The sequence below is a fragment of the Bacillus rossius genome, chromosome 12 (assembly GCF_032445375.1).
Source record: "Bacillus rossius redtenbacheri isolate Brsri chromosome 12, Brsri_v3, whole genome shotgun sequence".
Classification (NCBI taxonomy): Eukaryota; Metazoa; Arthropoda; class Insecta; order Phasmatodea; family Bacillidae; genus Bacillus; species Bacillus rossius.
Genome location: NC_086339.1, coordinates 35,661,530 through 35,674,289, shown reverse-complemented (window position 1 = coordinate 35,674,289; position 12,760 = coordinate 35,661,530). Strand labels below are relative to the sequence as shown.

General features: G+C 40.0%; 1 protein-coding gene across 1 annotated transcript in view; it reads left to right on the top strand.

Annotated features, from left to right (window-relative positions):
* Positions 1–298: 298 nt before the first annotated feature.
* LOC134537840 (endoplasmic reticulum chaperone BiP) overlaps positions 299–12,760 on the top strand; it is a 31,712-nt gene continuing 19,250 nt past the window's right edge. The window contains exons 1-2 of the mRNA XM_063378699.1: positions 299–760; positions 907–1,043. Coding sequence (XP_063234769.1) covers positions 919–1,043 — 125 coding nt within the window. The 5' untranslated portion in view covers positions 299–760; positions 907–918. The remainder of the gene's footprint in view (positions 761–906; positions 1,044–12,760) is intronic.

Here is a 12,760-nt window from a genome sequence, read left to right as displayed (position 1 = left end):
CTTAAATTTTGTCACTTGCACCCAAATGTGTGTTGATTCTTTTAGCACAAAAGCTTTGAAAATAATATTCTAAAATTCAGTTTTAATTAAATAATTCGTGTTTTAATTCTTAGTTTTTGCAAACAATTAAAACTATGTACAGTGTTTCTTACATTTGAAAATTTTAATAAATTAATGTAGCATTTATAATTGTCATTATCTCATAGGTATGCTTTTGAACGTAAAGCTGTTCAACAAATTCTTTCTCTAATAATATTTTTTAGTTATTGTGCAAAGTTTGATTTTAATTATTATATGTACATATAAATAATTGAAAATAGCATCTATGAAGTTTTAAACTTTTTTCCGATATATTTTGAAGTCTTTTTGAAACAAAAATTCAATTTTTTTTTAAATTTCTTTGTAAAAAAGTTATAGTTACACAATAACTGAAAATTATTGTAGTATTGCAGTCTATTCCAGAATTCTCTACTTGTTTTTTGTTTATAAATGTATGTCTCCTACCGCGAAGAGCGTGGACCAATAGAAATCAGCCAACTGATGTTATATTGTCCAATCGATATCTCACTGGTGTGCGTCGTTCTACAAACTAGCCAATAGGAGTAAGCCACGATCTATCTGTGGGGTTCTTATGTGTCGTTAGAGTGTCAGTGCTGTCAGTTTAGCTTTATTCCGGGTCTGAGTCTATTGAGATTTGTAAGTTTGTGACTGGTGTGCAGCTAATATTTTGTTGTGGGAGTGGAGTTCTTTAAGATAAGCAGTAAGTTAAATTAACTTTGTATCCTTTAAAACTATTCAAAACACTGAACCGAAGTTTATTCACGTTTCGGAGTTTCTGATCCCAATCATACATAATGCGATTAGTTTATTTTCATATAGTGATTGCAATGGTTTTTATTGTCCTAGGAAGCTATCAACATGAAGCTGTTGATATTACTGTTGGGGTTGTCATGCTTTCTGAAGGCCGGCCTGTCTTCGAAAGATGAAAAGAATAAAGAAGTCGGTACCGTAATTGGTATTGATTTGGGCACTACTTACTCGTGGTGAGTATTCTGTAATAAGTTTTCGGCTTTAGACTAATTTTCAATATTTTAGATCGTTCGCAGGTTATGGGGTTTCACTTCTGACGTGTCCCTATGCTGCACGTGTGTTCCAGCATACGCCAGAAGTTTCTAGTGCTGAGGGTGTTGAAACTGTTGACACTGAATTCCTGTGTGGATTATGCCAGATTTAGTACATTGCCAATAATCATTAGGTTAATTTTGTTTGCTCATATTTGTACTAGATTTGTGCAAACCGTAAGAAAAGTTAACCAAACAATTTTTTTTTTTTGGGTTATATGTAACCCATTGATTGACAGATTAGAATTAGTGGCCAATTAAGTTAATTCGTTCGTTACGGAGCTGCCTGTTTTGAGATCTAAAACATGCAATTTTTTTTTGTTATGTACATTTTAGAAAGGGTTTCATAATACTATGTGCACTGCACACTATTGCCAGCAGATGTAATGGGATTGTAACTAAGGCCCTGGCACAGACGTTTCCCTTAGTAATGCTGCTCTAAATTCTGAAATTTAATTGGCTCACGTCACATGTATCATTACTTTGCCATGTCATGCATTTCGCTATGTACGTTTTTGGGTAAATATGTAGTTGGGCGGTATTTGCGGAAAAAAATGTTAAAAATCTGAAAATACTTTTATTGTATGCTCTTTAACTTCTTTTCAATAAACCCGGCAAGAAATTCCAAATACTTTAGGAGATATCACCGTTCTTATATTGCAATACAAGACCTGTGCAATCATTCGACCGTGCCATTTTTTATTTTGCCATGTGTTTGTGAATGCCTAATTAATTAAAATTGTTGATAAGGTCAGGTCAGGTCGGTTACATTATAAATACTTTCAAACTGCGAGTTGTGACTGGCTGTGTTTTTGCACCCAAGTCCAACCACAGTCCCCCACATCCACCAGGAACATTCAGGCCCCTCGGAGACGGAAACCACATTACTGTTTAAATAAACTTTCTCCAAAACCAAGGTCTCCTCGAGGCACATCTAACTGATCCTAAAATCTTTAAGATGTGGAGCCAAATAATTTAGTAAAAATTAATAAAAACAATAATGGAAAAACCCAGCATTTATAAAAAAAGGTGACTAATAAATAAAACTATTTCGGCAGCTTGGTACATATTTTTACTAGTTAAGAAAACAAGCATGATGTAAGTACACTAGTTCCATTGATATGGTAAAAAATAAATTTATTAATTTTTATAAGGGTAAAACAACATCCCAATTAATATTACAATTCCTTTAGCATATGCGCGTTGCCTGGCCGAGCTAAAACAAATTAGTTAACAAAAATTTTGGCTAAAATAGTAATTAACACACAAAGAAAATTAAAACAATTCTTTAAATAATACAACCAACTGTCTCTTGTGGTATCGTTGCTCAAGTCTGGGTATTGTTTTTCTGGGCAGCCCACTAGGAATTAAAATTCTAACTCTTGATGGTAATACTCCTAGAATCTCGGAAATAAATAAATTGTCACCGCCAGCCCACTAAAGAAATACTGCATGTGCTATCACAGAGTTCACCGCGCCGTTAACGTAAAAATAGTATCGTAAACACAGTTTTTTTTGTGCAAAAAAAACTTCTCACTTAATCACAAGTCATTTGGTACAATGAATATCAGGTGATTCAGTACTTACGTTGCGGTGTCTTGATTTGCGGCGGGGATTGAGGGCAAAAATTGCAACATCACCATTTTACTAGTCGCGATGCCTGCCGCACTTCTCGAGCGCCCTTAGAGCTGATAGGCGCAATACCTCATACAGGTGAGCGGACATTGACCTTGGCCGCTGCTTAAAGTTGACGTTCTGGTAGCACTAGTTGTAGCGGAATAAATCAGTGAAGCAGCCAACACTTGTAACACGGGCGTGTAAATTCTTCAGCGATGTAGGCTTCTTGGTAAACCTTCACCAGTTTGTCGCTTACCGTTTGAAAACCAGCCTCACATTCAGGCAAAATCGAACTAAAAAACAAGCTCCCGGCGACTCCACATTACGTTCCACCATCTAGTATACTTGTCCCGCGGGAACACACACCCACAACCTCCCAGCCGCGGGGCCGGTTCCCGACTCTGTTTTTTCTTCTGCACCTATAAACTGTGCGCACAGCGCGGCGCTGTGCGGCACCGCCAATGTGGTGTCATAGAAAGTAGTTCGTCACTTCAAAGTTTATTTGAACAACCCCCTTCGTAGGCTCGGCCACAAATATATTAGTCTCTCTGCCCACTTTGAAATATACGTTAATTATTAAACATTTTAACATAAAATATCCTTAATAATTAAAATACCTTAGGATAAATTATCTCTTCACATGTATTGGATTGTTCTGGATAACTAACGACCTTCGGCAATCCCGAACCTGGCCATGACCAACAATAAATTCCCTAAACGTTTAAAATAAATTTACAATAATACTGTACTGCAACATGTTTGTTTTGACAGTTTAATTATTTATTATTATTTACGATTTATTTTATTTTTGTTTGCTCTATGTATAATATTATTTATTTTCAGAAACGGCAATATTTGGTTATGTATGTCTATGGACAAGTGATTCTTTGGATTTTTACCGGACAATTTGAACGAGGTATTGTTGATACCCCTCTAAGGACTAATGGACTTGAAAACTGTAAACGGTAAAATTAACGCCGTTTATTTATAATGTAAATAATTATTTTAATATTTATTTATTTAAATTTTAAGTGAAATTTTGTTATCCGCGCAATTGTTGCGTTCGGAGTTTACGTTTTCGGTAAGAAATTATGTACCTGAAACGGTCCTTTTGGCCAATCACGGGCCACCATTTAAAAGTGAGTCTTACTGGTTATTTTGAGGAAACTAGTAAGAAAGAGAGTTCTACAATGGCCAGCTGAATGAGCGGCAACTTCGTGACGTCGGCAATTTTAAATCCTGAAAATTAGCTATCTAGCATCAGGCATCCCGGATAGTGGATGATAATTATGAACCATTAGGGAGTTCAGAACATTTAAATAGGATTTATCTAAAAAGATAAATATTATAGGAGTGATTAACGTGAGTAACAAAAGTGCCCAGATTTTTTTGTGCCCTAATCTTATGCACGAATCACGAAACTCCCGTTTTTACGTCACATCGTCGCCGAAACTTATTATAAACATTGATTTTATGAATTAAATTGACTTTATAGCTGATTTAAATAATACTTGGAGATAAATTTTTACGAATTTACACCTTAATTAACAGACTCAGTGGTCCTATAAATGAGAGGCTCTGAGCTCTGCCGATGAACTATTCGAACCTAACTAGCCGAGGTAAATTGATTTAAGTTCCCTAAAAACATTAATTAAAAACTGTGTAGTGTCAACGAACCCGAATTAAGACTTTTGAAAATATTGAAATGTGCGCAACTTAACTCCTGGTAATTGAACTTTTATTGAATTACTATGATGTCACCGTTAAGTTAGGTTGTTGTTTTGGTTATGAATAATAATTAAATATATTAATAAGATTGAAATTTTGAAATAGTTTTACATTGGGAATAAAATAATTCCATATTTATTTTTCAAAGTGTTGTGTTGTGTCATTTGTAATTTCACCTACTCCAGTGTATATTTATGTATGTTCCAAACCAATCAAGTAACACCTAACTGTGACTTACCTTATATCCACATTGCCAGTGAAGAGTCACACAATTAATAAATCTAATTTATTACACAGTTTTATTCAGCCCAACGTTTTAGTGTGCGTGAGGGAAAAGGGCTCGCACATAATTTATTTGGCTACCCTAGTGGGGCCTATTTATTACAAAATAAAGCTTCAAAAGTTCCCCCACATATTAAAATGGAGCCCATACGGTGGGGCCGATTTTGAGGTTAAGGGACACCTCAACATTTTTTTTTGTGTAAATTCTGTACCAGCCAAGTACTGAGTGCAAGTGCACTATTTGTGTAAAATATTATCTGGTCATTTGTTTCATTGCACACCATTATGGCAGATGAACAAAACAAATACTTTCTTAGAGAAAGATCACGAAGTGTAGGAGAGGAGTATGCTACTGCACAGACTTCAAGCAGTGAGTCGCATCATACATCATCTGCAGGGAATTCGCCAGTAGTCACCTGTGAGGAGAGGTTAGGGCGGCCCACATCTCCCCTAATCATGGAGCAGGCAAACATGAATGACACTGTCATCCACACAGTTGCACCCCAGGACAGTACTCCTACAACACCACCAGTGACACTAGAGTCACTGATGCAGATCTTGCTGCAGACATATGCTCAGATGAAGCAGACCGACTCGAAATTAGAGAAAAACAACACTGCTCTCACCGAGAAATTGGAACAAAATAACATTAATCTTACTGCTAAGTTAGATCAAACCAGTGACAGCATCAGGAATCTCGAGCATAGCATCGAGGTTAGACTCGCACAACAACACGAGGAGATCCAACAGATAGCCGAACAGGTCTCCCAGTACAACTGCAGGGTAGATGGGTTGGAATCCCACGTCACGTCCCTAAGGAACATGATGGCCAACGAGCATCGAGGGCAGGCCAATGCCAGGGAAGAGGTGCGTGAGCACATCCAGCACCTGGAGAGCAGGCTCAGCGATATTGAGGTGGCCACAGCTACGCTGAGGGACAGGTTTGAAAATCTGTCTGTTCAACCAAGTCCTACAGCTGAATCAGCTGGTAGTGTAGGCCAGGCCCAGGCAAGCGAGTGCCACGGACCTACTGTTCCCACACTGCCCACCGCAGGCAAACGACAGGGCGGCACCGAGTGCTACACTGAGCACCAGCCCCAGGAACAGCCACACGTGACCCCCATCACTCATCGACCAGGTAGCAGGACGTTTGTAAACACGTCGAGTATGGACCCTGCTACTCTGATCCACCACCCGGCCAAGCATTGGGCAGAGGCCATGCCCACGTTTTCAGGAAGGGTTACCGAGAACCCTATACGGTTCCTGAAACGTTTTGAGGAATACGCGGCCACATTCAATCTCAGCGAGGCTGAGGTACTAAAGTGCCTCAACAGTGCTTTGAAAGGGCAGGCTTTCTACTGGTGGGAAATGCTGAGTGCAACCACCAGTAGCTACAATCACTTCCAGGCCATGTTCCGCCAGCAGTATTGGAGTCTGCGGATTCAGAGCAATCTGCGTGCCCAGCTCCATACTGAGAGGTATGACCCCAGGAAGGGCACAACGCTGGAAGCCCACCTCTCAACAATGTTTGAAAAAACTAGATACCTCGACTTGCCTATGACGGACGAGGAGTTCGTAGCGGCAATACTCACTCAGTTGCCGCTGCGCTACCAAAAGCAATTGTCCGGCCTAACATACCGAGACATCACAGAGTTCAGAGAGAGGCTCCTGAACTACGACAAGCTGGAGAAAATGGACAGGACGCCAGCACCTAAGGAGGACCACGAGAGGGTGCCTCAGCAGAACCGCCAGCCACCCCTGAATAACTACTGGCAAAACAGGGACAACAAGCCAAGGGACAACCGGCAAGCAGCTGTCCACACTATGAGCTGGCAACCCAAGGGCAGGGAGCAAAGCTCATATGGCCGGTACGCTATGAGCCAACGCAAAGGCCCCTACAACAAGAGGAAGACCTGGTGGTCAAATACGAGGAACTACCATAGTGATGAAGAGATGTACCAGCGCAAGAGGAAGGACGACCGCAACGACAACCGCCGCCGCTCCTACTCGCCTGAAGTACGGCCTCCCAGGGAGTCCCGTGACCGACGCCCAAGATCCTCGTCTGAAGACGAGAGAGAGTACGTGAGGAAGTACCGCAAGACGGAGGAACCTCGATACCAGGGCCGGCACGAAGAAACCCGAATGCCACCCCACCATTATTCCCCCCAGACGACAGAGAATCATGGCGGCAATGCCCAGAATAGCCAGTTCTCTGGAAACAAACGCTACCAGAACGCAACGTTTCCACCACCATTCCAGGCGCAGCATCCAGGACATCAAGCTGCATACTACCAGAGAGGGGAAGTGAACCCAGTAGCAGCCGAGTTCAAGGCTGCAGTGTCCAGCGTCGCAGGACCCAGTAATTGGAACCACAATGAACAACAACAACGTGTTCCAGGTGGACGTGCCAACCAGGGCACGTTAAACTAGAACGGGTTTCAGTTGGATCGCCCCGAACAGAAACCCACTATTCAGGCTCAGGGGTACAAAACGACAAAACTCCAATCTACAGCTGCATCAGTTACGATAAATTTATATGCACTGTTATGCTAAGAGAAAGTGAAAGAGACTTTCTCTATAATGAAAATGATGAAAACAGGGTTCATCAAGTTTGTACAGTTTGTCCACATGTGACATTAAAAATTGAAGAATGCAATGTGGATGCATTAATTGACAGTGGCGCTGAAGTCACGTGTATCAGTGAGGAGTTGGTGAACTACCTCGAACACCAAGGGATAATACTACCCAAGATACCAGTACCAGCACTCAAGATAATTGGAGTGACTTCAAGGGCAAGTCCAATTGTAAACAGACAGGTACTGATAACAGTACACGGCCTAGGCAGACCAAAAGACATGACTGCACTAGTTGTGAAGGGCCTAGCAAAACCGCTAATAATAGGTACTGACTTTCTATCACAATTTGGTGTAGTGATAGATTTTAAACTATGTGAAATTCATTCAAATGACTGTGAAACCCCAGTCACACTCACAGGCAAGTGGCATGTGAGAGAAAATTTTGTGGGAATATTGTACAGTGAACCTATGCACAGGCACATATACAATGCACAAGCAAGTGAGCAACTTCAGGCATCACTTGAAGACATAAGACAGTCACTACAGGAGGTGAAGAGTGTATCACCCAGTCAGCTGCAACAACTGTTTGGTGTACTGGCCAACTTCCAGTCAGTATTTTCTGACAAGCCAGGCAGAAACAGATTCTACCAAGCAAAAATTAAGATAAATGAGGAGGCACCGTACCACCGCAAATGCTATCCCATTCCGGTGAAGTACGTTCAGGAAGCCACAGCCTACCTACAACTCATGATTGATTGGAACGTAATCAGGAGAGAAGCAAGCCCCTATGCTAACCCCATTGTTTGTGTGAGTAAACGAGACGGAACAGTAAGACTGTGTCTCGATGCTAGGGAGCTCAACAAAATTACAGTCAAGGACAGGGAAAGTCCTATACAAACGGCAGAAATTTTAAGATTGTATCAAGGTGTGAAGTATCTCACAACCATGGATCTGTCGTCAGGCTATTGGCAGATACCATTAGAACCTAACTCCTGCCAATATACATCATTTCTGTTCAGGAATCAACAGTATGTATTTACAGTTATGCCGTTTGGACTGTGTAACGCAGTGGCTGACTTTACGAGATGTCTAGACGCAACCTTAGGACCCGAGTGTCAGGGATTTGCAAGGGCGTATGTCGATGACATATTGATAACATCATCGAATTTTGAAGAGCACATGCAGCATGTTGCCACTGTACTGCACAAACTGCAAGAGGCAGGCATGACTGTGAAAATTAGAAAATCGGTATTCTGCAGAGAGGAATTACCCTTTCTAGGACACATCCTCACACCGGAAGGCATCAAGACAGCCCCAGACAAGCTGCAGAACATTCAGGAATTTCCTACACCGAGGAACGTGAAACAGCTGAGAGCGTTTCTTGGAATAATTGGTTTTTACAGGATATACTCCAACCAAGTTGCACAGTGTGCAGTTCCGCTGTTCAGCCTATTGAAGAAAGGTCAAGCATGGATGTGGAGTGAAGAGCACGAGCAAGCCTTCCTCAGCCTGAAAAACTTGTTCCTGACTGAACACGTCATCTACCATCCAACCCAAGGGAAGGAATTTCTGTTATACACAGATGCCTCTGACACAGCCCTAGGATGTAAGCTTGCACAGGAGGAAAATGGAGTTGAAAAGACTGTAGCAATGGCTAGTCGTACTCTCAACCAGGCCGAGAGAAATTACACTGTTACAGAGCGAGAGGCTCTGGCAATTATATGGGCACTCCAGAAGTACAGGGATCTGCTACTCGGAGAAACAGTGAAATTGTTAACAGATCACCAGGCGTTAACATGCCTTAAGGCAGGCAAGTTATTTGGTAGCCGCCTTACGAGATGGTTTTTGCTACTGCAGGAATATGATATTCATATACATCATATCAAGGGATCTGCCAACACTACTGCAGATTACCTAAGTCGCCTGCATGAACTACAAGAAAGTTCACCATCTACATCAAAACGACAGAAGGAATTTTTAGTGGCACCAATATCCACAGAAATATTTAAAACCAACCCTAAACTCCGAGATATCCTGAAGGATATAAAATGTAAACAACAAGCAGATGAGTACTGCAAAAACACTATCAACCAGCTGCAGAAGCAGTCAGCTGATAATAAAATTCACCAACATTTTTGTTTATCAGCAGAAAATGTTTTGTTCACCCAGTCAAGGAAGAGAGGCATTTTCGAAGATCACTGGAAACCAGTGATACCAGCTGATTTGAGACAACCAATCACCTGGGAACTACATGTAGCCTTGGGGCATGTAGGGAGCAAGAAGCTCATTGAAGCATTAAAGAGGCAAGTGTATTGGCCTAACATGTCACGCTATGTAAGCAAGGTCACAAGTGCCTGTGACCTATGTCAGAAGGTGAAACCACCTGGACAACACCTGCATGGAGAGTTGCAGCCAATCATTCCAACAGCACCATTGGAATTATTATCCGTTGATTTATTTGGCCCCCTACCACAGTCAAAGGGAGGTGTTAAGTATGTTTTTGTGATGCAAGATGTTTTCACAAAATTCACAAAATTGTATGCAATTGTGAACCCAACTGCAAAAGCAGTTATGCAGAAATTAAAAACTTTCGTTGAAGAAATTGGTTTACCTAAAGTGGTATTGTCAGACAGAGGTACCCAGTTTACCAGTGATTTGTGGCAAACAGGAGTCAGGAAATTAGGTGCAATACCTACCACTATCAGTGTACGACATCCACAAAGTAACCCTGTGGAGAGACTCATGAAGTCAATAGGGAGTCTGTTACGTACGCTATGCCATAACTCGCAGCAATCATGGCGAGATAAGTTGCCATATGTAGAGTGCGTTATTAACCATACTGTACATGGTTCTATTGGAGTTACCCCTGGAGAAGCCATGAGCCTGAATAGATCGGTGGCGATCAACCCGAAATATTTACCCCGATGTGAACAAACCCCCCATGAAGAGGAGAAACTACCTACAGGAGAAGAGGTAGAAGCTCTAGTTAAGAGGAAGTTGACAGCAGAAGCTGACATCAGACGCAAGAGGAAACCAGCATCAAAATTAGCAAAATTTAAAATTGGAGACCAGGTACTAAAGAAAACAACTCCAGTAAGCAAGGCCTGGGAACATGTAACCAAGAAATTGTTTTTGTTATTTGAAGGTCCTTATGTCATCACAGACATAGTACAAGAGAATTGCTATGCACTAGCAGAGCCAGCAACAGGCCGACCAGTAGGCCGTTATAATATAACGCAGCTAAGGGAATACAAGAGCCCTACTACTATGTAAGCAGTACCGACCTAAGCTGTGAATGCCTCGTGATGGTACAAGGTATAGTACCATAAACAGCTGAGAGCAGTCTAAGTGTAAGTTTCAGACCAAGGATCTGAACTGTACAGAGGAGTAAGTGTATGTCACTGTGATTATGTGATCTAGTACGCCATGTGAGGCGTAGTGCAGCCACTGTAATTTGTAATGTTAAGCGGAGGTGTAATTCCCGTTGGTTTCTGTGTAAAGGTGAAGTGAAATGCCACCTATGCAGATATTTACCCTGTGGTTATGCGGAAGTGTAATTCCCGCTATATTGCTGTATTTGAGGTGAAGTGAAATGCCACCCATACAGATGTTATTGTAGCCTGTGAAGCTACCAGTGTACAATGTGTATTGTATTTATGTATCAGTTGGCTTGCGCAATTCCTCGTATGAGTATGAACTCAAATGTCACAAAGACATATATATACAACGCTAGACTAGCCTATACCTATGTGAAGCTGTATGTACTGTGTACTAACAAACGAGAAGAAATTAAGCTTATTTAGTGTCGATGTAACTATGTGGTATGATACCCCATCCTGCTGTGTAAACATAGGTAAACACTGGCATGCAAAGCATCTCTAAAAGCACATAACCCTTCGCAACTACAAGCAGAATAATATAATGCAGGTTACCTTGATTTATTGATGATGCTGAGTAATCCAATAGGCGTCGTTATGTTGATGATGAGAAATAGAAAATCACTGAATTTTCTAATATTTATAGAAGAACTCACTAAAATTTTAAAACTTCACTATTTTTTTTTTACCATTTCTGGGATGAATTTAGGGAAAAGAATGATCTTTAGGATTGCATTCTACCCAGAATGCAGATTAGAAAAGTATGCACTCACTTCGCATACAAATCCAATCAGATTTAGTTGAAACTTTTAGTTTATTAAACTTTGGATGTCAAGGTATTGACATTTTATGAAATGAAAACACTAAAATTTGAAATCGATGATTTTTAAGGATTTATTGGGAGAAGCCCCTATACAAGAAGATTACGTCACTTCAACACTATTCACTCGCAGCACTGTCATAGTTGCTTGAATAGTAGTCTTCGAATGATGTGAAGAATAGCGAAGAATGTGGATCTGAAAAACTCAGGATCTAAGCCCTTTGTCGCGAGAAGTGAAGGTACTCCGGCAAACAAGTGTCCACAAGCAACTTCGCCTAACAGAAGTTATAAAATTGAAAAAGCAAGAAAATTTTCTTAAAAAGAAAAAAAAAAGATATTGAACATGTGATACCATATGTTAAAAGCTATCCTAATACAGCATGTTTGTGAAACAGCTGATTGGTAAAAGGAACTTTAGCTACACTGAAGCCAGGAGCCTCAGTAGATTACAAGACTCATGTTACTGATAGTAACCAAGATGAGGTGAAATGTGAACATTATTCAACCCAGCGAGACCGCTACGGGATGAAAACAACTGAAATGTAAGATGAGAAGAGGAAGATAAAGCCTCTACAGCTGTTGATCGGAACACAACAGACTGAAATTGAAAAGTTACTAAGTTGGTAATTGTGTAAACCAACGACTTCTCTGTATAGGAGAAGAAAATGGAAACAATGTGTAAAGACACTATGAAATTTTGATTGTATAACTTGTAAACATAATGAAAGGTTAATGTTATGATATGTAAATGTTATTATATATATAGTTATATGTAAATGTTATGTTTTATGATCAATTGCTAATATGGGCTATGTAAACATAAGAATGAACTATTAATTGTTAATATGTACATGATATATATATATTCTTTGATGAAAATGTTAACAGTTGTTATGAAATGCAAATGTAAATTGCAAGCTAAATATGCCATAGTTAAATACAAATATTTTTAATAATGAAATGTAAACATGTGAGTTACAAACATTGAGTAATGAATAGCAATTATGTTAGCTATCAATATGTTATTATGAAAAACAAAACATGTGATGTTTAATATTAATAATGATATGCTATAATGATATGTTTGGTGAAATGTATGAAATCTCATGAAATGAGAACACAAACAAGCAAATGCACTGTGATGCATATTAATCAAGTACGAACTAACAATGTGATATGTTAGTAGCAAGCAAAGTCATAATATTGAATTTATTGTTTATTGATAACCATGCATTGTTA